At 42.0% G+C, this 26,927-nt stretch overlaps 2 protein-coding genes and 1 long non-coding RNA gene across 3 annotated transcripts in view; 1 reads left to right on the top strand and 2 right to left on the bottom strand.

The window, feature by feature from the left end:
• Positions 1 to 303: 303 nt before the first annotated feature.
• On the bottom strand, positions 304 to 5,758 carry LOC145861102 (uncharacterized). The gene is made up of 2 exons (XR_014380901.1): positions 5,449 to 5,758; positions 304 to 1,182 (listed from the first exon to the last, which is right to left on the bottom strand). It is a non-coding gene; the product is annotated as an uncharacterized LOC145861102 (long non-coding RNA).
• On the top strand, positions 4,635 to 21,189 carry LOC106573588 (transmembrane protein 161A). Its single transcript, XM_014148754.3, has 12 exons — positions 4,635 to 5,146; positions 5,770 to 5,873; positions 6,096 to 6,182; positions 6,301 to 6,392; positions 6,513 to 6,669; positions 7,338 to 7,489; positions 10,358 to 10,421; positions 10,592 to 10,735; positions 10,831 to 10,944; positions 14,393 to 14,567; positions 15,057 to 15,153; positions 19,674 to 21,189. Exons 1-12 carry the CDS (start codon positions 5,144 to 5,146, stop codon positions 19,970 to 19,972), a joined length of 1,488 nt encoding a protein of 495 aa, XP_014004229.1. The 5' UTR covers positions 4,635 to 5,143; the 3' UTR covers positions 19,973 to 21,189.
• Positions 21,190 to 22,780: 1,591 nt separating this feature from the next.
• mef2b (myocyte enhancer factor 2b) overlaps positions 22,781 to 26,927 on the bottom strand; it is a 28,932-nt gene continuing 24,785 nt past the window's right edge. The window contains exon 9 of the mRNA XM_014148753.3: positions 22,781 to 26,673. Coding sequence (XP_014004228.1) covers positions 26,346 to 26,673 — 328 coding nt within the window. The 3' untranslated portion in view covers positions 22,781 to 26,345. The remainder of the gene's footprint in view (positions 26,674 to 26,927) is intronic.

Genomic DNA, 26,927 nt, shown 5'->3' on the forward strand with positions numbered 1-26,927 from the left:
ACAAGGTGCACTCAACAACGAGTGTATATAGCAGGCCTGAAATTTCGTGATTTTAGGGGCAAGGTCATTTAGTCTTCAAGAGGTGCCCATCTGCCACAGCACCAACATCTGCTAGGGCACCAAGGCCATTAACCAAAATATCCAATTAAATTGGTTTGAAAATCGAAAAACAGTAGCTATTCTGTTAAGAAAGACATAAGTGTATATAAATAATTAGCCTACATGTAGAAGTGTAGGTGATAGCCTATGCATATTGGCTACAGCCCATCATGTCCAAACCGATGCTGACATAAGGGAGGCACCTGAAAATGTAGCCAAACTTTAATGAGACGTTTTATTACATAATCTGAACAAAAATATAAACTCAACATGCAATCATTTCAACGATTTTACTGAGTTACAGTTCATATAAGTAAATCAGTCAATTTAAATAAATTCATTAGGCCCTAATCTATGGATTTCACAGGACTGGGAAGATGCGCAGCCATGGGTGGGCCTGGGAGGGCATAGGCCCACCCACTTGGGAGCAGGCCCAGCCAATCAGAATGCTCTGGTGGACATTCCTGCAGTCAACATGTCGATTGCATGCTACCTCAAAACTTGAGACATCTGTGGCATTATGTTGTGTGACAAAACAGCACATTTTAGAGTGGCCATTTATTGTCCCCAGCACAAGGTGAACCTGTGTAATGATCAAATCGAATCAAAATCAAATCAAATCAAATTTATTTATATAGCCCTTCGCACATCAGCTGATATCTCAAAGTGCTGTACAGAAACCCAGCCTAAAACCCCAAACAGCAAGCAATGCATGTGAAAGAAGCACGGTGGCTAGGAAAAACTCCCTAGGAAAAAATCCCTAGAAAGGCCAAAAACCTAGGAAGAAACCTAGAGAGGAACCAGGCTATGAGGGGTGGCTAGTCCTCTTCTGGCTGTGCCGGGTGGATATTATAACAGAACATGGTCAAGATGTTAAAATGTTCATAAATGACCAGCATGGTCAAATAATAATAATCATAGTAGTTGTCGAGGGTGCAACAAGCACGTCCGGTGAACAGATCAGGGTTCCATAGCCGCAGGCAGAACAGTTGAAACTGGAGCAGCAGCACGGCCAGGTGGACTGGGGACAGCAAGGAGTCATCATGCCAGGTAGTCCTGAGGCATGGTCCTAGGGCTCAGGTCCTCCGAGAGAAAGAAAGAAAGAGAGAAAGAGAGAATTAGAGAGAGCATATTTAAATTCACACAGGACACCGGATAAGACAAGAGAAATACTCCAGATGTAACAGACTGACCCTAGCGCCCCGACACATAAACTACTGCAGCATAAATACTGGAGGCTGAGACAGGAGGGATCAGAAGACACTGTGGCCCCATCCGATGATACCCCCGGACAGGGCCAAACAGGCAGGATATAACCCCACCCACTTTGCCAAAGCACAGCCCCCACACCACTAGAGCGATGTCTCTAACCACCAACTTACCGTCCTAAGACAAGGCCGAGTATAGCCCACAAAGATCTCCGCCACGGCAACCCAGACAGGGAGACCACGTCAGTGACTCAACCCACTCAAGTGACTCAACCCACTCAAGTGACGCACCCCTCCCATGGACGGCATGGAAGAACACCAGTAAGCCAGTGACTCAGCCCCTGTAATAGGGTTAGCGGCAGAGAATCCCGGTGGAGAGAGGGGAACCGGCAAGGCAGAGACAGCAAGGGCGGTTCGTTGCTCCAGCCTTTCCGTTCACCTTCACACTCCTGGGCCAGACTATACTTAATCATAGGACCTACTGAAGAGATAAGTCTTCAGTAAAGACTTAAAGGTTGAGACTGAGTCTGCGTCTCTCACATGGGTAGGCAGACCATTCCATAAAAATGGAGCTCTATAGGAGAAAGCCCTACCTCCAGCCGTTTGCTTAGAAATTCTAGGGACAATTAGGAGGCCTGCGTCTTGTGACCGTGGCGTACGTGTAGGTATGTACGGCAGGACCAAATCGGAAAGATAGGTAGGAGCAAGCCCATGTAATGCTTTGTAGGTTAGCAGTAAAACCTTGAAATCAGCCCTTGCCTTAACAGGAAGCCAGTGTAGGGAGGCTAGCACTGGAGTAATATGATACATTTTTTTTGGTTCTAGTCAGGATTCTAGCAGCCGTATTTAGCACTAACTGAAGTTTGTTTAGTGCTTTATCCGGGTAGCCAGAAAGTAGAGCATTGCAGTAGTCCAGCCTAGAAGTAACGAAAGCATGGATTAATTTTTCTGCATCATTTTTGGACAGAAAGTTTCTGATTTTTGCAATGTTACGTAGATGGAAAAAAGCTGTCCTTGAAACAGTCTTGATATGTTCTTCAAAAGAGAGATCAGGGTCCAGAGTAACGCCGAGGTCCTTCACAGTTTTATTTGAGACGACTGTACAACCATCCAGATTAATTGTCAGATTCAACAGAAGATCTCTTTGTTTCTTGGGACCTAGAACAAGCATCTCTGTTTTGTCCGAGTTTAAAAGTAGAAAGTTTGCAGCCATCCACTTCTTTATGTCTGAAACACAGGCTTCTAGCGAGGGCAATTTTGGGGCTTCACCATGTTTCATTGAAATGTACAGCTGTGTGTCGTCCGCATAGCAGTGAAATTTAACATTATGTTTTCGAATGACATCCCCAAGAGGTAAAATATATAGTGAAAACAATAGTGGTCCTAAAACGGAACCTTGAGGAACACCGAAATTTACAATTGATTTGTCAGAGGACAAACCATTCACAGAGACAAACTGATATCTTTCCGACAGATAAGATCTAAACCAGGCCAGAACTTGTCCATGTAGACCAATTTGGGTTTCCAATCTCTCCAAAAGAATGTGGTGATCGATGGTATCAAAAGCAGCACTAAGATCTAGGAGCACGAGGACAGATGCAGAGCCTCGGTCTGACGTCATTAAAAGGTCATTTACCACCTTCACAAGTGCAGTCTCAGTGCTATGATGGGGTCTAAAACCAGACTGAAGCGTTTCGTATACATTGTTTGTCTTCAGGAAGGCAGTGAGTTGCTGCGCAACAGCTTTTTCAACTTTTTTTGGAGAGGAATGGAAGATTCGATATAGGCCGATAGTTTTTTATAATTTCTGGGTCAAGATTCGGCTTTTTCAAGAGAGGCTTTATTACTGCCACTTTTAGTGAGCTTGGTACACATCCGGTGGATAGAGAGCCGTTTATTATGTTCAACATAGGAGGGACAAGCACAGGAAGCAGCTCTTTCAGTAGTTTAGTTGTAATAGGGTCCAGTATGCAGCTTGAGGGTTTAGAGGCCATGATTATTTTCATCATTGTGTCAAGAGATATAGTACTAAAACACTTTAGTATCTCCCTTGATCCTAGGTCCTGGCAGAGTTGTGCAGACTCAGGACAATGGAGCTTTGGAGGAATACGCATATTTAAAGAGGAGTCCGTAATTTGCTTTCTAATGATCATGATCTTTTCCTCAAAGAAGTTCATAAATTTATTACTGCTGAAGTGAAAGCCATCCTCCATTTGCGAATGCTGCTTTTTAGTTAGCTTTGCGACAATATCAAAAAGACATTTCGGATTGTTCTTATTTTCCTCAATTAAGTTGGAAAAATAGGATGATCGAGCAGCAGTGAGGGCTCTTCGATACTGCACGGTACTGTCTTTCCAAGCTAGTCGGAAGACTTCCAGTTTGGTATGGCGCCATTTCCGTTCCAATTTTCTGGAAGCTTGCTTCAGAGCTCGTGTATTTTCTGTATACCAGGGAGCTAGTTTCTTATGACAGATGTTTTTAGTTTTTAGGGGTGCAACTGCATCTAGGGTATTGCGCAAGGTTAAATTGAGTTCCTCGGTTAGGTGGTTAACTGATTTTTGTCCTCTGACGTCCTTGGGTAGGCAGAGGGAGTCTGGAAGGGCATCAAGAAATCTTTGGGTGATCATGCTGTTTAATCAGCTTCTTGATATGCCACACCTGTCAGGTGGATGGATTATCTTGACAAAGGATAAATGCTCACTAACAGGAATGTAAACAAATTTATGCATACAATTTGAGAGAAATACACTTTTTGTGCATATGGAAAATTTCTGGGATCGTTTATTTCAGCTCATAAAACATGGGACCAACAATTTATATGTTGCGTTTATATTTTTGTTCAGTGTTCATAAGTCTCACCTGCAGTACTAGCAAAGATGGTTTAGTATGGGTACTAGCTGGTCATGTCTAGAAGCGATACAGCTTCGGTCAAATTGATGTCAAAAGTACATTTTTTCTTCTTACATTTTAGCTAACCCTTTTCCTAACTTTAATCTAATTCACCTAATTTGATACGTTCATTTTCATAACCTGCTGCATATGTTCAATTTTGACAAAAGTGGTGCGCTTTCTAGACAAAGTCGTACTAGCTGTATTTATACATTTTTAATGTTCATCACTAATTAGGGTCCACTGAGAAACACTGACCCACACTTTGGTTCATGTCACCTTAAAACCAACGTTTGTAAATTATCTTTGCTAAAACTACAAAATATAGCGAACAGACAAAGCATCTTGTCACTTTGCATGAGAAACTACAACTCCCACAATAATAAGCCCAGTTACCGTGTGATTGGTTTGGACAGCTGTCAAAGTCGTCTACGTGTACTTAGCTTTATGATACAGTATCTATAAAACTAGGATTTTTATTGCTAAGCAGGTGCAACTATTTATTTTCTACATTAGAAAATACATTATTATTGTCATTGAGGTATATTTTTACTGGGCGTCTTCAACCACTTTTGGCATAGTTTGTAACGGGATCCAAAGAAATCGTGAACAGACATCTATTCGAGCCAATGAAACCGCTTGTTTCCTGCGGTTTGTGGAACCCAAATCCAGGCCTGACTACAGTAGCGTAATGTCATCAGCTCAGAGACGGAAAATGAAGCGGTTTTTCCCCCCTAGTTAAATGAAAGTCAATGAACTAAGAAGACCAGACCCATCTGTTATTGCATTGGTGTCAGTTAAGTAGACCTGAATTTACAATTTATGTTCAATGGTAAACGGACAGAGTGAACAATCTTAATCTATCTGCCATCTTTGATCAGCTGTCAAGACACAAACTACACGCGTGTCGCTAATACTACGAAAATAGACTTCAGTTCATTGAAGAGATGGTGAGTAGCTAGATGTTTCATCTGTGTCCACCTGCAACCAGTATGTAAAGCTTCGCTATCTAATTCAAATGCTTGTAGCTATAGCTTTTAGCCTCTGCAGTAGGTACATTTTGGCTACAAAATAGCTAGGTAGTTAGCTTAGAAATATCAGCTACCGGTAAAATGTCGCCACCGGTCACAGTTATTGCTTCAGGTTCTCTTCAAATTGAAAGCTGGTTATATGCCAGTTTGAAGTTAGCGTAAATTGCCCTTAAGTTAATTTTATTAGCCATGGACACGTTGCACACCGTTAACTAGCTTACTTGGGCTGCTAGCATGGATGGTAACCTTCACAGCTAGCACTTTCCCCCCATGTCATGGCTATCTTGGGTAATTTCTTTCCTTGGCTGAAGAGGACTTGGTTCCTTCCTTGAAAAGTTGAATGACTGACAGGTGTAGGAGGGCACCCCCCACTCTGACACGTGTAGTAGCGACACCTTTGAGACACTCAGCAGTTGTGTCGGTTGAAAAAAATCTCAGGAAACTCCATGTTGGTTGTCTACAAACGTTGGGTTGACCCCTTTTTGTACCGTAGCTACTTTGATTAACCGTGTGTGTGTGTGTGTGTGTGTGTGTCTGAACAGGCGCTAATTGGAGTGCAGCTGGTGGTCAGCTTGCTGGCTGCTAGCATCATGCAGAGAATGACTCCACATTGTTCTTTTGCCCGCTGGCTTCTATGCAATGGCAGGTAAAGTAATGTACACAAATGTCATGCAGAAGTGGATTTGGAGGTTGGGTGTAGAGGCATCCTGATAGTGGTTAGTGTCTGTAGTTATTCCTTGTCAGATCATGAGGGCAGGAGAAACTGCCTAGTCATAGTGAATAGATTTGAGTAAAACAACAGTCATACTACTAGCCAACTACATGCAATGTATATATGTTTAAAACAAATGTAACTTGATCCTTTCAGTCTATTCCGGTTCAAACACCCCTCTGAAGGAGAGCTGTGTGCCCTGGCAGGCAAACAGATGCCCAGCAAGCCCAGCAGGAGAGACAGGTGTGAGCTGAGGAGGGGGCATGATGATACAGTACACCTGGTGTCTTTTCTTTTGGATCACTGTTATGATAGTAGACTGTGCTGTTACAGGGAAGGTTTGCTGACTTCTTCTTTGTAGGAGACAGAATGGGGACAGCAAGCCTCTCACAGTGCCGAAGGACATCGACCTTAACTTGGAAAAAGCTCCAATTGGCGTCCTTGATGCCCTTGGTAAATAAACAAAAGCACGACCACCACTACTGCTGACTGAAATGCCCTCCAAGCCCTTGCATTTAGACCTTATCTTTTCCTTACAATATTTTTGCTTTGTCTCTCCTTTCCCATTCTCAGTACTGCGATTCTTCCTGGAGTACCAGTGGTTGATTGACTTTGCATTGTATGCGATGGGCATCTACCTTTTCACTGAGGGCTACTTCTGTGTAGTTGACCCTGCCATGGAGGTCCACATTGGGGCCATCTGGTGTGTGCTGACTGTTCTCTGCTGCCTGTATCCTTCAGTTCACCCTCTCTGAGATCCCATAGTTGTATTACAATTTTAACTTGAAAATGGAATATAACTTATTCCTAAGAAGACTGAAGTTGTACTCACTGTACTTGCCAATGTTATCACCATGTAAAAACTGTTAGTGTCAATTTCAACAAAGTGGGCCCCTTGTATACATCAATAACCCTATGAAAGTCCCGCCTACTTCCTGTTGCAAGTCCCGTACTGGTTTTTCAAGCTTATAATCAAAATCATGAAAATGTGGTCATTTTAAGATATACAGTATGTAAAATTATATTTGTATTTTTTAATTAATTTGCTTCAACCTAATGCCTTTCATGAAGGTTTTCGGATTATGGAAAAAAATAAATAAAATTCAGTCAAACATTCATGAAAGGCATCAGGTAGAAGTAAATTAATCCACAAATATAATTTTACATATCTTAAATGACCAAGTGTTCATGAATTTGATGATATAAGCTTGACGCCCATTCAAAACAGTATGAAACTTGCAACAGGAAGTATAGCGTGTCACTTTCATAGCGTGTCACCCAAACATGCACTGTTGCCAAAAAACACTCAGATGCACTCGTTGTGCTCCTCCTTGATTGGAATTGTTTGTTGAGGGACTGCCCGATTGTCCCTGTGTTGCCCTTAACCCTCTCTCACAGGAAAACCCTCCACTCCCTGATGGGCCACTATTTTCGGTCTGATGAGGGGGGTGAGCGTTCGGTGTGCTTGGCCTTTGGTTTCCTATCTCTGCTGGTGGCCATGTTGGTGCTAGTGGTCAGAGAAGACTACCTGGAGTTTGGCCTGGAGCCTGGTATGTCCACTACACTAACCCCTACTACAGTAGTCCCATGGGGATGTATACTGCGTGTACAAAACATTAAACACTTTCATAATATTGAGTTACACCCCCTTTTCCCCCTCAAAACAGCCTCAATTCGTCAGGGCATGAACTCTACAAGGTGTCGAAAGCGTTCCACAGGGATGCTGGCCCATGTTGACTCCAATGCTTCCCACAGTTGTCAAGTTGGCTGGATGTCCTTTGGGTGGTGGACCATTCTTGATACACAGGAAACTGTTGAGTGTGAAAAACCCAGCATCGTTGCCGTTCTTGACACACTCAAACTGGTGCACCTACCACCATACCCGGTTCAAAGACACTTAAATCTTTTGTCTTGCCCATTCACCCTCTGAATGTCACACGTACAGTTGAAGTCGGAAGTTTACATACACTTAGGTTGGAGTCATTAAAACTCGTTTTTCAACCACTCTACAGATTTCTTGTTAACAAACTATATAGTTTTGGCAAGTTGGTTAGGACATCTACTTTGTGCATGACACAAGTAATTTTTCCAACAATTGTTTACAGACAGATGATTTCACTTAACTCACAGTATCACAATTCCAGTGGGTCAGAAGTTTACATACACTAAGTTGACTGTGCCTTTAAACAGCTTGGAAAATGCCAGAAAATGATGTCATTGCTTTAGAAGCATCTGATAGGCTACTTGACATAATTTGAGCCAATTGGAGGTGTACCTGTGGATGTATTTCAATGCCTACCTTCAAACTCCGTGCCTCTTTGCTTGACATCATGGGAAAATCAAAAGGAAATCAGCCAAGACCTCAGGAAAATAAATGTAGACCTCCACAAGTCTGGTTCATCCTTGGGAGCAATTTCCAAATGCCTGAAGGTACCACGCTCATCTGTACAAACAATAGTACGCAAGTATAAACACCATGGGACCACGCAGCCGTCATACCGCTGAGGAAGGAGACGCTTTCTGTCTCCTAGAGATGAATGTACTTTGGTGCGAAAAGTGCAAATCAATCCCAGAACAACAGCAAAGGACTTCATGAATATGCTGGAGGAAACGGGTACAAAAGTATCTATCTATATCCACAGTAAAACGAGTCCTATATCAACATAACCTGAAAGTCCGCTCAGCAAGGAAGAAACCACTGCTCCAAAACCGCCATAAAAAAGCCAGACTACGGTTTGCAACTGCACATGGGGACAAAGATCGTACTTTTTGGAGAAATGTCCTCTGGTCTGATGAAACAAAAATAGAACTGTTTGGCCATAATGACCATCGTTATGTTTGGAGGAAAAAGGGGGAGGCTTGCAAGCCGAAGAACACCATCCTATACATAAAGCACGGGGGTGGCAGCATCATGTTGTGGGGGTGCTTTGCTGCAGGAGGGACTAGTGCACTTCACAAAATAGATGGCATCATGAGGGAGGAAAATAATGTGGATATGTTGAAGCAACATCTCAAGACATCAGTCAGGGAGTTAAAGCCTGGTTGCAAATGGGTCTTTCAAGTGGACAATGACCCCAAGTATACTTCCAATGTTGTGGCAAAATGGCTTAAGGACAACAAAATCAAGATATTGGAGTGGCCATCACAAAGCCCTGACCTCAAGCCTGTAGAAAATTTGTGGGCAGAACTGAAAAAGTATGTGCGCACAAGGAAGCCTTCAAACCTGACTCAGTTACACCAGCTCTGTCAGGAGGAATGGGCCAAAATTCACCACAACTTATTGTGGGAAGCTTGTGGAAGGCTACCCAAAACGTTTGACCCAAGTTCAACAATTTAAAGGCAATGCTACCAAATACTAATTGAGTGTATTTAAACTTCTGACCCACTGGGAATGTGACGAAAGAAATAAAAGCTGAACTAAATCATTCTCTCTAAAATAAAGTGTTGCTCCTAACTGACCGAAGACACATTTTTACTTGGATTAAATGTCAGGAATTGTGAAACTGAATTTAAATGTATTTGGCTGAGGTGTATGTAAACTCCTGACTTCAACTGTACACAATCCATGTCTCAAGGCTTAAAGATTATTCTTTAACCTTCGTCTACTCTGATTTGAAGTGGAATTGTGGCATCAGTAAGGGATCATAGACTGACCAGGTGAATCTGTCATGGAAAGAGCAGGTGTATGGGATCAATATCATGCCAAATGTATTGTGGTGTATACCCCGTTCATCGCCCAAATATGGCATTGACTACTTTTGTGGAGAGCTTTATGAATGGGTGTACACCGCAATAGTGTTGCAAATATAGAGTAATCTAGGGTTTCGATTCTTTACATTGGACATACTATGGTTACACATATGGTTAACATTATGGTTGCCATACTATAAGTTCTGCAGCCTTGAAAGGCAGGCATCAACATGGCCGAACGAGAGGCTGCCAGAGATTTATAGAAATCGCTTTCTACGGGTGCAAATTGCTTTCTAAGCTTGATAACTTTTTGTATTTTTCTTGTCAAATCCCTGACAAAATTCAGGTGACCTAAGCTCTTCCAAATATGGAGTTGCAGGTTTGCCGTATCTCTCATGGTTTCCATATCTCTTTATGGCTGTCATTTTTCTTAAGGCCCTTGGAAATGACCTTCATATCTGCAGTTATAAAAAAATTCTAATGCGTTATCTATTTACAAATTAAAAGGTGTTTGTGGATAGTGATTTACATTTGTGGATTGGTACTTATTTGTACAGATCATGATACACGAATACAAATGCATGCTGTGTGTTCACAATACATTTGGCATGATATTGATCCCATACAGGTGTTCCTAATGTTCTGTACAGTGTGTTTCGTAATAAATATATATAACACACTTAACAGTGATTTTAGTTAATTTGATCATTTATGCTTTTGTATTGCAGGTTTTAACAGTCTTTTTGACAACCTTGAGGTTTTCGCAAAACAGCAAGGCTTTGCTGAGTGGTCGTAAGTATCTTTTCATTGGACAGTTTACATTTATTTGAAATACATATGTAAATCACAACTTGGGTCCATAGAATAGTAGCCAGTCATTCATGGACTGATGATATGCTTTTAGTGATCTGTGTGTTGGCAAATGTTCTCTCTAATGTTTATTATATTTGGACTCCCATCAGAGTCCCGGTGACCAAGCTGACTGTGAAGTTGGGTCTGGCTGCCATCTGTGCTTTTATTGGTGCTTTGCTGGCCTTCCCTGGCCTCCGCCTAGCCCAGACCCACCTGGACGCAGTTCAGATGAACTCAGACCGCCCATTCATCCAGTAAGAACACTAACACAGATTTAGCTGTGAAACCAAATAACCATTTGGCTCCACTAGTAATGTCTTCTTGTTCGGGTGTTTTCTGCTTCCTGTAGGATTCTGTTGCACATTAGTTTTCTGGCTCCAGTGGTGGTGATCGTGTTGTGGATCAAACCCATCGCTAGGGACTTCTTGGGGAACGCTCCCATGGGGAAGACCTCAGTCACGCTGTAAGTGTGTGTCTTGGTACTCTATATGTACAAAAGTATGTGGACACCCCTTCAAATTAGTGGATTCGGCTGTTTCAGTCACACCCGTTGCTGACGTGTATAAAATCGAGCACACAGCATGCAATATCCATAGATAAACATTGGCAGTAGAATGGCCTTACTGAAGAGCTCAGTGACTTTTACCGTGGCACCGCCAAAGAATGCCACTCTTCCAAAAGTCAGTTCGGTCAACTGTACGTGCTTTTATTGTGAAGTGGAAACGTCTAGGAGCAACATCAGCTCAGCCGCGAAGTGGTAGGCCACACAAGCTCACGGAACAGGACCACCGAGTACTGAAGCGCTTAATTGTCTGCCCTCGTTTGCAACGCTCGCTACCAAGTTCAAAATTGCCTCTGGAAGCAACGTCGGCACAATAACTGTTTGTCTGGAGCTTCATGAAATGGGTTTCCATGGCCGAGCAGCTGCACACAAACCTAAGATCACAATGCCAAGCGTCTGCTGGAGTGGTGTAAAGCTCACCGCCGTTGGATCTGGAGCAGTGGAAATGCGTTCTCTGGAGTGATGAATCACGCGTCACCATCTGGCAGTCTGACGGATGAATCTCGGTTTGGTGGATGCCAGGAGAACGCTACGTGCCTCAATGCGTAGTGCCAACTGTAATGTCTGGGGCTGTTTTTCATAGTTTGGGCTACGTGCCTTAGTTCCAGTGAACGGAAATCTTATCGCTGCAGCGTACAATGACATTCTAGACGATTCTGTGCTTCCAACTTTGTGGCAACAGTTTGGGAAGGCCCTTTCCTGTTTCAGCATTACAATGTCCCCAAGCGTAAAGCAATGTCCGTACAGAAATGGTTTGTCGATCGGTGTGGAAGAACTTGACTGGTCTGCACAAAGCCCTGACCTCAACCCCATCGAACACCTTTGGAATGAATTGGAACGCCGACTACAAGCCAGGCCTAATCGCCCAACATCAGTGCCTGACCTCACTAATGATCTTGTGGCTGAATGGAAGCCAGTCCCCGCAGCAATGTTCTAACATCTAGTGGAAAGCTTTCCCACGAGTGGAGGCTGTTATAGCAGCAAAGGGGAGACCAACTCCATGTTAATGCCCATGATTTTGGAATGAGATGTTTGACGAGCAGGTGTCCACATTTTTGGTCATGTAGTGTATGTATATACTTGCTGTATTCCACTCTGTGCATCCCCTGATTTCCTATACTTCAATGATGAAATATTACAATTATGACTGTTTGGCACCCTTGTGATCATTCCTTCTTGGGGCTGTGGCGGTCATGGAACTTAGTCAGCTGGTTATTGTCATGCAATTGACTGCCGGTCTCACGGTATTTGACCGTTAATTATCAGCACGTTAAGCATCTCCAGGTCTCCACACATACAAGCCGCTGATGCTAGCCTTTGGAACATTACAGTACATTTTAAAGAAGTTTAACAAATCCATTTAATATACACCATACATCAATAAATCCATGTTATTTTAGGTAGGTCTAAAGAAATGTATGAAGAAAATGTACAGTATTTCAGAAGAACGGATTATGAGTGGGTCTACTGTATGTTATCTGGCCATGCGCCATGCATAGGTTCTAGGATAGTTCATTTAGCAGACAAGATATGCTTTTTAGTCCTGTGCCATTATTTTATATGATTTTATAGTAAAAATAATATAATAGAAAGGATATTTTTCCCATTCCGGAGCTGATTGCGGTCCTATACGCTAGATTTAGAGTTAATCTAGTTGTGAATGATACAAACCTTAGAATGTCAAAAAATTCTAACATTTATGGGCTGCATGATGCGACTATAGACTATTGATGATTTGAGAAAGTCGCAAAAAAAAGCTTGTGCTCTGTTCTTTGCCTCAGGCTGCACATGCTGTTCTCTCATTAAACTTTAAACATCAAACTATTCTCAATTAACTAATGTCAAATTTGTTTCGATTTAGAATGGCCCATTATCAAATGGGCAGGGGAAAAAAGACATCTCCGTATGCACTCGAATCGCGAATGAAGGCCGTTTTTCCATGGTTTGTTTTGTAACCATGCCAGGTAGCATGCCAGGTAGCATGCCAGGTAGCATGCCAGGTAGCATGCCAGGTAGCATGCCAGGTAGCATGCCAGGTAGCATGCCAGGTAGCATGCCAGGTAGCATGCCAGGTAGGCTACTCTGGTTTTATAGCACCGCATGTGCTTAATATAAGCAGCTGAGAAATGAATATAGTACCAGTTTGGATCGTCTTTTTAGTGGCAACCATCAAAACTCTGCTTTCACACAGGATTGAATATAGAGATGTCTGGGCTTATAACACTTATTTCACTCCAAGCAACAGCCACTGTTTGAGGAGCATGCAGCCTCTTGCTGCGCGACAGGTGATATTGCGCCCACACTTTGTATGCCATGGGCTCTCCAACCATGTTCTTGCAGCTATCTAGTGCTTAATGTGATAAGGCAAGTTAAATCTGTTAAGGAGTATAGGTAGTAAAATGTTTTTACAATGAAACATATTTAATTAAACTGTTGATCTCTGCACTCTCGAAAGGAATTAAGGGGAGAGTGAGGAGATGGAAACGCACAGTGGTGAGATGGTGTAGCTAAAGGAAGTGTCAGCCTATTCATTATAAAAATATAACAGCCTACAATTTGTGAATTTCTATTTAACTGTAAGCCACCTTGCACAATCAATGAACCAACAGTATTGCCTAGGCCTATATGTTCTTTCCAAGACTCATGGATAGCATAAGGTAACCAGTCCATCCAGTATCCAGAATTATACAGTCCACACTCAAAGGTGACTAGTATAATGCATTTAATTTTGGAGTATAGGCTAGACCAATTATATACCAAAGAAATCTTAAATGTGTATAAAAAAAATATTTAGAAAATAAAGAATTCTGCCGTGTGTAGTAAGCGGTAGGCTATTAGCTATGTATTGTATAAGGACAAATCATTTTCAGTTGGTTTTTTCGGGCGTGGGCTCATAAGCCTATATGTATCCATAAGGTTTAATATGTGTATGGCTGTTTTGAATTTTTTATTCACTATAGAAAGCGCTGTCCACTTCATTGTTTGGCTTTGAAACAACATCCACAATGACCATGTTTTCAACTCAGTTTCAACCTGTTATTGAATTTCTTTCTTCAAATTGATCGATCAGTGAGGTGGTTTTAAAAACTCTTTTGATGATAAGTGTTTGTTTGCTATGATTTGAGATCCAATTTGCATTGATGTCAGTGGTTGGAGGGACTACATAGAGATCAGTGTACACGGCCATTAGCAGTTGGGTACTAACAACACATGTCCAGAATGCATAAGAGATTAACGTCACTCAATGGTCATGTGGAATTTGACTGCGGTCATGACTGCCAGTGTGGCGGTAATGCAGTCACCGCAACAGCTCTACTCCTAGTGTTGACATCTCTGTGTGTTATCCCAGTATGTCAAGCGCAACGTTTGACAGTGTTCGTCTGTGGACGGTGGTGGTGCTGTGCTGCCTGAGGCTGGCCCTGACCCGCTACCACATGCAGGCCTACCTCAACCTGTCCCAGAAGTGGGTGGACCAGATGAAGAAGGAGGCAGGACGCATCGCTGCCATCGACATCCAGAGGAAGGTAAGATGCCTAAACCTCTAAACCAGCCATTTTGTTTTTCGAAATACCGACAATATGATTTTCAATACTGTTTAAAAAAAATGTAAAAAGTTCTGCATGCATACATACACTTTTTTTTGGGCAGAGGGGTTGGACTGGGGCGTGCTACGCCACTGCTTAAACTATAAGGTTAGTATAACTATAAGAAATCTAAGATGTGTCAAATTATCTCCAGCTCAGGGCTCCAGCTATGCATTTGGTTTGCTAACTTTCTAGCTAAGTGGCTAGATGTCAAGATCAAGCTTCTTGCTTACAGCAAAGACATACAATCTCCGTTGGCTCAAGATCCCTGTTGCCTAAATTGTTTTAGATATAGCGCCCCTTGTGTGCACTTCCGGTAATACCGTATACCCTGGTATGGTACAGAAACGGTATGAAAATCTGGGTACCGCCCAACCTTAGTTGACAGAGGAAACCTGTAACCATGAGTCTTTGTTGTTGTCCTTCCAGGTGACCCGTGTGTTCTGCTACCTGACCATAGTCACCCTGCAGTACGTGATCCCTGTTTTTCTCCTCCTCTTCTCTACCCTGGTTCTGAAGGTCCTGGGTAAGACATGTACAGGACCTAACAACACAAGCAACAACTCTAATCTCAGTGAGGCCTTCAGTGACTGCTGAGAATCTGCATTCTACAATTTAAAAATAGGGAGTCATGATAATTTACCAACAGCTTCTCTGTAATGCCTGATGTAACAGGTAACTGCCAAAATAAAGTAAACACGTGTGTAAATGAGGGATGCAAAGTATATTGAAAGCAGGTACTTCCACACAGGTGTGATTCCTGAGTTAATTAAGCAATTAACATCCCATCATGCTTAGGGTCATGTATAAAAATGCCCACTTGCCCATTATTTTGGCTACCATGGCTAGAGAAGAGATCTGTGACTGAAAGGGGGATCTCAAAGGAGCATAGTTTTTTTTTTGGTAGAATGTGATATTTAGAAAATCTAGTATGCTTTAAATGACATTGTCATACTCATTTTGGCTTTTCATTTAGTTGAATTTTCTGTACACTTTTGAGGAAGAGAATCATCTTTCCAGACTCGCGCTTGTTTGATAATCTGTTGATAAAGGGACCGCTGTACCCAAATGAACAAATGGCGGGAATCAATGCAATTGTGCATAGATGATACGTTCTCAGGATTGGTGAGCCTATTTTGTTGATATTTCTTGGTTTACTGTGTTCATTTTGACTAAACAGTACGTTCTGAAGAGTATATAGTACGATTAGTACACAGTATACGGTACCAGTCAAAAGTTTTAGAACACCTACTCATTCAAGGGTTCTTCATTATTTTTACTATTTTCTACATTATAGAATTGTAGTGAAGACATCAAAACTATGAAATAACATATGGAATCATGTAGTAACCAAAAAAGTGTTAAACAAACAAATCAAAATGTATGTGAGATTCTTCAAATAGCCACCCTTTGCCTTGATGACATCTTTGCACACTCTTGGCATTCTCTCCAAACTTCATGAGTTAGTCACCTGGAATGCATTTCATTTAACAGGTGTGCCTTCTTAAAAGGTTAATTTGTGAAACTTCTTTCCTTCTTAATGCGTTTGAGCCAATCAGTTGCGTTGTGATAAGGTAGGGGTGGTATACAGAAGATAGCCCTATTTGGTAAAACGCCAAGTTCATATTATGGCAAGAACAGCTTAAATAAGCAATGAGAAACTACAGTCCATTACTTTAAGACATGAACGTCTGTCAATACGGAACATTTCAAGAACTTTGAAAGTTTCTTCAAATGCAGTTGTAGCAACCATCAAGCGCTATGGAACTGGCTCTCATGAGGACCGCCACAGGAATGGTGCAGATACCTCTGCTGCAGATAAGCTCATTAGAGTTACCAGCCTCAGAAATTGCAGCCCAAATAAATGTCAGAGTTCAAGTAAGACGCATCTCAACATCAGCTGTTCAGGAGACTGTGTGAATCAGGCCTTCATGGTCGAATTACTGCAAAGAAACCACTACTAAAGGACACCAATAATAAGAGACTTGCTTTGGCCAAGAAACAAGAGAAATGGATGTTAGACTGGTGGAAATTTGTCCTTTGGTCTGGAGTCCAAATTGGAGACTTTTGGTTCCAACCGCTGTGTCTTTGTGAGACGCAGTGTGGGTGAACGGATGATTTCTGCATGTGTATTTCCCACCGTGAAGCATGGAGGAGGTGGGGGTGTTTTGCTGGTGACTCTTTGGTTTATTTAGAATTCAAGGCACACTTAACCAGCATGGCTACCACAGCATTCTGCAGCGATATGCCTTCCCATCTGGTTTGTGCTTAGTGGGACTATCATTTGTTTTTCAACAGGACAATGACCCAACACACCTCCAGGCTGTGTAAGGGCTATTTGACCAAGAAGGGGAGTGCTGCATCAGATGACCTGGCCTCCACAATCACCTGGCCTCAACCCAATTCAGATGGTTTGGGATTAGTTAGACCGCAGAGTGAAGGAATAGCAGCCAACAAGTGCTCAGCATATGTGGGAACTCCTTCAAGACTGTTAAAAGCATTCCAGGTGAAGCTGGTTGAGAGAATGCAGAGTGTTCAGAGCTGTCATCAAGGCAAAGGGTGGCTAGTTGAAGAATTATTTTGTTTAACACTTTTTTTTGTTTGTTGGTTACTAAATGATTCCATATGTTATTTCATGGTTTTGATGTCTTCACGATTATTTTACAATGTAGAAAATAGTACAAATAAAAAAAAAACCCTTGAATGAGTAGGTGTTCTAAAACTTTTGACCGGAAGTATATACTGAACAAAAATATAAACGCAACCTGTAAAGTGTTGGTCCCGTGTTTCATGAGCTGAATTAAAAGATCCCCAGCATGATCATTACACGGTTGCATCTTGTGCTCGAGACGATAAAAGGCCACTCTAAAATGTGCAGTTTTGTTACAACACAATGCCACAGATGTCTTGAGGGAGCGTGCAATTGGAATACTGCCTGCAGGAATGTCCACCAGAGCGGTTGCCAGAGAATTGAGTGTTTAATTTCTCAACCGCAAGCCGCCTCAACATTGTTTTAGAGAATTTGGCAGTACGTCCAACTGGCCTCACAGCCGCTGACCACATGTACCGTAATTTTCGGACTATTAAGCGCACCTGAATATAAGCCGCACCCACTGAATTAAAAAATATATACATTATTTTGAACATAAATAAGCCGCACATGTCTATAAGCCGCAGGTGCCTACCGGTACATTGAAACAAATGAACTTTACACAGGCTTTAACGAAACACGGCTTGTAACAAAAAATAAAAAATTAGCAGTAAGCTTTAGTTGTCTTTTTGCACTGAGTCAATTCCTCGCGCTGCTGTTTCCAACGTCTTATCATCGGACTCATTAAGACCAAGCTCCCGTGCAGCAGCTCTATTTCCTTTTCCAACAGCCAGATCAATCGCCTTCAACTTGAAAGCTGCATCATATGCATTTCTGTGTCTTTGCCATGATGAGGGTCACAAAATGACTACCGTAATCAGAATGATGGGAAGTTTGAGAGCGCTCGATTTATTCTAAACGGTAAACAAAAAAGTTGTTTGACCTTAACCCGTTCGGCAATTTCATTGGTCTAATGAAAGCTTCATGCCGCCAAAAAACTGAGCATGTCACAGAATGTGTTTATTTTTTTAGAAAAAAAAATTGAAAGCGGGAAAAATCCATATATTAGCCGCGTCCATTGTTTTAAGCCGCGAGGTTCAAAGCGTGGGAAAAACGTTGCGGCTTATAGTTCGGAATTTACGGTAAAAATGCCAGCCCAGGACCTCCACATCCAGCTTCTTCACCTGCGGGATTGTCTGAGACCAGCTGCCCGGACAGCTGATGAATCTGGGTTTACACAACCAAAGAATTTCTGCTCAAACTGTCTCAGTGAAGTTCATCTGCGTGCTGGTCGTCTTGACCAGGGTCTTGACCTGACTTCAGTGGGCAAATGCTCACCTTCGATGGTCACCGGCACGCTGGAGAAGTGTACTCTTTATGGATGAATCCTGGTTTCAACTGTACCGGGCAAATGTATGGCGTTGTGTGGGCAAGCGGTTTGCTGATGTCAATGTGTGAACAAAGTGCCCCATGGGGGGGGGTTATGGTATGAGCAGGCATAAGCTATGGACAACTAACACAATTGCAGTTTATTGATGGCAATTTGAATGCACAGAGATACCGTGAACAAATCCTGAGGCACATCGTCTTGCCATTCATCCATCACCTCATGTTTCAGCATGATAATGCATGGCCCCATGTCGCAAGTATCTGTATACAATTCCTGGAAGCTGAAAATGTCCCTTTTGTATATTCACCAGGCATGTTACCCATTGATCATGTTTGGGATGCTCTGGATCGACTTGTACGACAGCGTGTTCCAGTTCCTGCCAATATCCAGCAACTTCGCACAGCCATTGAAGAGATGTGTTGCGCTGCATGAGGCAATGGTGGTCACACCAGATATTGACTGGTTTTCTTATCCACGCCCTTATCTCTTTTGAAGGCATCTGACCAACAGATGCAGTCTGTATTACCAGTCTTGAAATCCATAGATTAGGGCGTAATTTATTTCAGTTGACTGATTTCCTTATTTGAGTTGTAACTTAGTTAAAAAATGCGACATGCAACAATAATTTTTTTTAATGTTTTTGTTCAGTGGGCAAATGCTGTTAGAAGTAGGCAAGACATTTTGGACATGGCCTGTGTGTGTGTGTGTGTGTGTGTGTGTGTGTGTGTCAGTAAGCAGGAACTCTACCCAATGGAACACTTATGGGAGATTCTAGAGCGGTGCCTGACATGTAGTTTTCCACCACTATCAACAAAACACCAAATGGTGGTATTTCTCATGGAAGAATGGTGTCACATCCCTCCAATAGAGTTTCAGACACTTGTAGAATCTATGCCAAGGTGCATTGAAGTTGTTCTGTCTCATGGTGGCCCAATGCCTTAAGATACTTTATGTTGGTGTTTCCTATATTTTGGCAGTTACCTGTATATGTAGCCTATAAGTTGTTCATTTAGAATGTCTCACGTGGTAACGCCCTTCGCTCCTGCTGTGTTTTTCTGTATGTCAGGTGACTTCTCATGGAGTGGTGCGGAGCAGGTTCCGGGGGTGACTCCTGCCCTGGTAATGCCCACGGTCACTCCCGTCCTGCCAGGGCTGGAGGAGGACGAGGATGGGGTGGAGTACATGGAGGAGGACATCCAGGCCACGGTGGCCCGTCTGACAGAGGGCTTCTCAGCCCTGCGCTCCGTCCTCACCCCCCTCTTCTTCAGAGGCCTCTTTGCCTTCCTTACCTGGTGGGTGGCCGCCTGCCAGGTCATCAGCAGCCTCTTTGGCATCTACTTCCACCAGTACCTCATGCAGAACTGAGGAAGAATACACAGAACTACACTACCCACAATACCTAGCTAACACAAGCCCAGTGTGACTGAAGTGTGATGTAGGCAGGTAAAACTCTTTAACACAACAGGACAGGATGGGTGCTCTTGTCTTACTGTAACTAAGCTGTCACAGATGTAAAAAAGGACATGTGAGGGTTTCTTCTGACACACAGATGATGTTGCCTGTGACTGCCTGGGGGCTATGATGGAGATGCAGTATAATGGGGACTGAACTCTGTCCCTTGCTACTTAACACATTTCTCTTAAGCCAGTGTTAACCTTCTTCATTTTTCATCACACAATATTGTTAAATGCTGCAAATGAGACTTTACTATTAGGAAAAAGGTACCACTACACTACAGCCTCGTTTGCTATTAGACAGATTCAGAAGCTCTTGATGCTTTTTTTATTTTCGTCCTATAGTTCTGCTATATACCATACCGATTGTCATGAACCCATGGAGTTCAGTCTATTTAGCAGTTATCACCACTTGTGTATGGATTGATCAAACTCGGGCCTCGCCTGTTCATTCTCCTTAATCATTTATACCCACCTTTAAAACAAAGCACTGCGGATCAGTTACTGTGTTTATTTAATGAAGGGATTCAAAGAGGAATTCCAAGTGCCTGGAAACTCAGGGATTTTAAATCGATGATAAGATCTCCTTTTTTCATTAAATGTTTTTTTTCTCTGTAAAATGGTAGACTGGTGATAGACCTTTATCTGTATCATTGAATAACACTCCAGCCCAGACTGGATTTGGCCAAATGTACCTGTTATCAACCATCTTTCAGTCTCAACAAAGTATGTTAGTTGTTTGAACAAGGTACTTTGTCTTTTTATTGCTGCCAAACTATAATTTACAGATGTAGGCTTAGAACAAATCTCGCTCAAAAACTTTAACCTAGTTCTGAAATGCGTTGCTGATTTGTAGGTTCAACGGGTTGTTTTTTAATGTATTTATTTCTACTCTATTGCCCCTGGTCATATTGTGTTGGAAAGGTACAGGTGTCGTGCTGCTGTACATTTGGGTCATGGTTTATGGCACGTGTGATTTATTTGGTTGAATGTTCGCTAATCATTTCACGGTGTGTGGTTTGTATGAAGATGCTGTTTTTACAATTAAGAGACTTCTGAATGCATGGCGTTTTAACTTTTTAGTGTTTTATTTGGTTGTGTGGCTTAATAAAACAATAATTGAATATTTTTATGATTCTTTTCAATCTTTAGTTTTTAGTATGCCAAAATCACATGTTTTGATTATCCCAGCAAAATGTAAATTTCAGATTTAATTTTCTCCCAATGACTTATTTTCTGTTGTAAAGCGTAGGAGATGTGGGTCCTTCAAAGTTAGTCATTTGACAAAAGACCATGCATGACAATGGTGTGTAGCTGCTGAGTTGGGCATTCACCTCTGACCTTAATCATTGATAATTGCCCTGCACTTACTCTGTCTCAACAATCTGATATAGACAAATATTTTTTTGTAAATATATTTAGATTTTTTTATCGTAGTATGTGGAATATCATATAGCTTTGTAGCAATATGATGCAATACAAAGTGTCACAAATGTAATGCTAACTTATGTCAAATTTCTCATGGTATATTTTTGTGGATATCCCTTATTGTGAAATAATATTGGTAAAAATCAGTTTGATATTGTACAGTGCTAAGGAACATGACCTTCCCTCAGACGTGACACAGCCAGAAAGGCCCGTGGAGCGTTTTGTCTGAGAGCTGACATGATTTATTGAAGATATTATTTGACTTCCAGATCCAGTCAAAACCCACAAAGATGCCCAATTTAGGGAGGGAGAGACTTATCTGAGCCTTTATGTGCTGGTGAGGTGGGAATGCTTCATTGGAGGATATCGATGGTGCTCAAGCACAGAACTAGATGGGACCAGATAACACCTTGGAACTTTGTGTGTTATGGGTGGCTGAGATTCTGATCTTGAATGTGTTTCACTAACAATCATTTTCTGTTTGACAACATTTTTATGTGATATGATTTTTATAATTATTGAGTGAAATTTCAACAACAAAAAATGTTTGCCCACTTGTTTTATCTTGTCATGCATTTTCCTTTGATGCTTTTCAGATCACGGAGCATTTTACAATGATGTCAAAACAGCTATTACGAGTACTTTGACTTCCTTCTGAGAATTTTCTACCTAACCCTCTATTGCCCCTCCTGCTATAAGGCCTATATAAAATGTATGCTCTCCTCTTAAGGCCAGGCAGACTCAGGCCTTTACTAGCCTCTGACAGGTCTGGGAGAGTGTCTGGCTTAATGAACTGGAAGGTGACAGGGTTGACGTATCTATATAATCACATTAATTATGTGCATGTGTTTGGAGGCCCCCAGTCTGCAGCCACCATGGCTGTTGCTATAGGGAACAGGCAGCGACCAGACAACGGAGGCTTCAGTCATGCCCTGCAGACTGGCCCTATCCTCAGGGGAGCTGCCCAGACACCACCCCTGTGACTCTTTTCATTGGGGGAGCAGAGAGGCCATGCTGACGGGTGGGAGAGGGATAATTCTAGCCAATTTCATCCTGGTTATTCTAAATGGTAGGGAAATGCTCTAGAGGGAAGAACATATTCACTGTATGTGATGTCCAGCTGTGATTGTAAGGCATTTTGTATTGTATGCACACTGTATAAAGCTTGTCTGGTTTTAGAGTTCCTTCAATCTTGTTCCCCCCTCAGTTGCAACCTAGTGGTTTGACATAATGAGTGACTAGATGTATTCAATGGAACAATCTAAATAAATAAATGGACACATGAAAGATAAAAATAGTAGATAGCATTTTATCGGTCTTCAGATAAATATACATCAAAGGAAATGATGTGACTTCTGAATCAACGTTCAGGTCAAAATAACTTAAAAATCAAATCATGCTAATTGAAAGGCAGCTACATCATTAAAATAAGTATAAAGCCATGGGTTGTTTTGATAAATACTGCCAGCGCTGACACTACCCACTGGGCACATATGTCATTTCAACATATAGTTTTGATATACATTTGGTTGTGTTGTCAACTAACGTAAATTCAACATGAAATCAATAAAACATTTCACAATGTCATTGTATTTAGGTTAAAAGTTGGGTGAAATAAAGATGAAATTCCCTTACATTGATGACTTTCTGCAAATCCAATCAGTTTTCCACGTTAATTCAATGTCATCAATTTGTTTTTGTTGTTGTTGAAATGACATGGAAACAATGTTGATTCAACCAGTTTTTGCCCAGTGGTATTGATGTGCTAGAATAACCTGTGTGGTTTTTACTGACAAGTGCTTATATTCAAAAATATGTCAAAAGAACTTTAATGTGAATGTCTGCGAGAATACTGTTTGTAACTGAAGTTACTGTTTTTCACTTTGTACATTTATCCACAGTTGAAATAGTTTGTGTCAGACACAAACATTTCTCCTGGCAATAATTCCATGTTGTCAATCAGAACCTGCCCATATACCCTCTATGTGTATGTCTTCAATACACTGCCGTTTTCTCTGAATACCATCACAGTGCACTGCATTAACTTGTCACTTTTGCCATGGAAAATCTGATAATTAATTTCCAGTAGTAGCACTAATGGCTGATTCTTTCTGCATTGTCTTGCCTTCAGAGTGATAGTGTGAAATACGTTGACCTCTTGTGGACTAAGGAGTTCACTTCAATCTACACACAAATCCACAAGAAACAAAATGGATACAAGATCATTTTACATTAACTATTTTCAGACTTTTTAAACATAAAATGGATAAATGAAACAATAACACACCACAAAAGATCTGCATAAAACACAAAAATCATTAAAAAATATATATATAAAAAACTCACACGAGCAATAAAATGTTATTTTTTTCCATAGACAAAAGTTAATTTATGCAGTTTATTTGATAGGTGTCTGATTGTCAACATACCTTATTCCCATTGCCCCACTGAAAATGTGTTTCCTTTTCAGGAATTAATAAATAACTGGAATTTATTTAAACAAAATACAACAGTGCTGAAAGTAGTAAAGCTCAACTTTATAAAATGGTTATAGTGAATATGGACCTTGAGCATCACAAGCAGGAATAGATTGAAGATGTATGATGATGACTAGTAATGGGGTGATTCTCACACGCCATTATATGCTAAATGTTGGCTTGTTTTGGATATTGCTTCACAAATAATTTAATTGAACACAATATCCATTTATAAGAAATAAAGCACATGTTACATTCCCTTTAGTCTTAAATTTGTCATAATTTTGCATTACTATGGCCAGTGTCCTAACTATGCAGTATATAGTGCAAAAACAAACAGCTTTGCTCAGTCATTTTTTAGCCTTAAAAAGCAACACTAAACCTGTATAATGGAACCAATGATCCAAATCCCTGAGAGACTTATTGATGCACAGATTTTAAATACAAAAATCCATAAGTGCAGATTGCATTTTTGTTTTTCTTTAATCAATTCCTATCCAGACCAACTTCCCACTCACTATCACAGAGGGCGTGCCACTATGATAGATGAGTAGAACCTTGGTGCTCCCTAATCGGTCTCCTGTGAGCTGACCACGACATTGATTTTGAGCTAAAGGCAAAAGCATTAAAGTTATATACAGTGCCTTCGAAAAGTATTTAGACCCCTTGACTTTTTCCACATTTTGTTACTTTACAGCCTTATTCTAAAATGTATTAAATACAAAAAATCCTCAGCAATCTACACACAATACCTCATAATGACAAAACAGATAAACCTTATTTACAAACCAAGCCATGAGGTCAAAGGAATTGTCGGTAGATCTTGGAGACAAGATTGTGTCGAGGCACAGATCTGGGGAAGGGTACCAAAAAATGTCTGCAGCATTAAAGGTCCCCAAGAACACAGTGGCCTCCATCATTCTTAAGTGGAAGAAGTTTGGAACCACCAAGACTCTTCCCTGAGCTGGCCGCCTGGCCAAACGGAGCAATTGGGGGAGAAGGGCCTTGGTCAGGGAGGTGACCAAGAACCCGATAATCACTCTGATAGAGCTAGAGAGTTCCTCTGGAGATGGGAGAACCTTCAAGGAGGACAACCATCTCTGCAGCACTCCACCAATCAGGCCTTTATGGTAGAGTGGCCAGATGGAAGCCACTCCTCAGTAAAATGCACATGACAGTCCGCTTGAAGTTTGCCAAAAGGCACCTAAAGACTCTCAGACCATGAGAAACAAAATTCTCTGGTCTGATGAAAACAAGATTGAACACTTTGGCCTGAATGCCAAGCGTCACGTCTGGAGGAAACCTAGCACCATTCCTACGGTGAAGCATGGTGGTGGCAGAATCATGCTGTTGGGATGTTTCTCAGCGGCAGGGACTGAGAGACGAGTCAGGATCGAGGCAAAGATGAACGGAGCAAAGTACAGCGAGATCCTTGATGAAAGCCTGCTCCAGAGCACTCAGGACCTCAGACGGGGTGAAGGTTCACTTTCCAACAGGTCAACGATCCTAAGCACACAGCCAACACAATGCAGGAGTGTTTTTGGACAAGTCTCTGAATGTCCTTGAGTGTCCCAGCCAGAGCCTGGACTTGAACCCGATCTAGCATCTTTGGAGAGACCTGAAAATAGCTGTGCAGCAACGCTCCCCATCCAACCTGACAGATATTGAGAGGATCTGCAGAGAAGAATAGGAGGAACTCCCCAAATACAGGTGTGTCAAGCTTGTAGCGTCATACCCAAGAAGACTCGAGGCTGTAATCACTGCAAAAGGTGCTTCAACAAAGTACTGAGTAAAGGGTCTGAATACTTATGTTAAAAATGTCTAAAAACCTGTTTTTGCTTTGTCATTATGGGGTATTGTGTGTAGATTGATGAAAAAAAACAACAATTTAATCAATTTTAGAATAAGACTGTAATCTAACAAAATGTGGAAAAAGTCAAGGGGTCTGAATACTTTACGAAGGCACTGTAACTGGGGACCTGAATGTAAAGTACTACTCTGAAACACGGTGCTCTAAGAACATGGCCTAATGACTCATATTCCCTCACCCTCTGCTCCGTAGCTCAAACAGGATGAGAGAACCACACTGATGTGTGGTTTGACATACCCTCTGACCCCAACACACAGACAAACCAACAAAACCCAACAACAACACACCCAGACTATATATCAGGATCAGGATCAGAGAGGCAGTGACACATGTTCATCACCCACAAGGGAGAGTCCAGCCCAGCTCTAAGGGGGGTCTTTCTTTCCTCTGGGATGATGTGAATGAATGAACCTCATCTCCCCATCCTCCTCTCTCTGTGAGTGGGCAACCATGTGGCAGGCTTGGCTTGGCTTGAAGGAGGGTGGGTGGTGTGTGGTAGTCGCTGCCAGCTATCTCTGCCACCCATCGCTAATTTCTAATTGCCTCAGGGGCAGCCCCCCTTTCTCCTCTGCCCCTTGCTGAGCCGGGTAGGGAAAATCTCCTTTGGGGAATTCCTCTTTCTCATTGGCTGGGTAAGGTTCCTGGGGGGTGTGGCGAGCAGAATCGGGGGTGCTCATTGGAGAGTGCTGCCTCAGATGGTGGAGCGGTGGAGAGGTCGCAGAGCAGATGCGCTCTGGGGAGGCTCGCTCTGATTTGATGCTGAGGTTGAGGGAGGGGTGAGGAGGAGTGGTGGGGGTGGAGGCCTGAGAGGGGAAAGAGCACCCTCCGCTGGACATCCTGGTACACAGCAAGCAGACAGAGAAAAGGGAAGAGAATATGCATCACATAGAGCGGGGGTATTCAACTCATACCCTTCGAAGTCCGAGTCATGCTGGTTTTCTGTTCTAACCTGATAATTAATTGCACCCAGGTCTAAATTAGTCCCTGATTAGAGGGGAACACTGAAAAAACGCAGTGGAACTGGCTTTGAGGTCAGAAGTTGAGTTTGAGGGACATAGAGCATGAAATAAATCCCCACATGCTATTTTTCC

Source organism: Salmo salar, chromosome 16, assembly GCF_965601325.2.
Source record: "Salmo salar chromosome 16, fSalSal1, whole genome shotgun sequence".
Classification (NCBI taxonomy): Eukaryota; Metazoa; Chordata; class Actinopteri; order Salmoniformes; family Salmonidae; genus Salmo; species Salmo salar.

Bases quoted from the DNA above. Each gene is read 5' to 3' on its own strand.
- LOC106573588 (XM_014148754.3), top strand. The intron at 5,874-6,095 runs GTAAAGTAATGT...TGATCCTTTCAG, and splicing joins TGGCTTCTATGCAATGGCAG to TCTATTCCGGTTCAAACACC. The intron at 10,945-14,392 runs GTAAGTGTGTGT...GTGTTATCCCAG, and splicing joins GGGAAGACCTCAGTCACGCT to TATGTCAAGCGCAACGTTTG.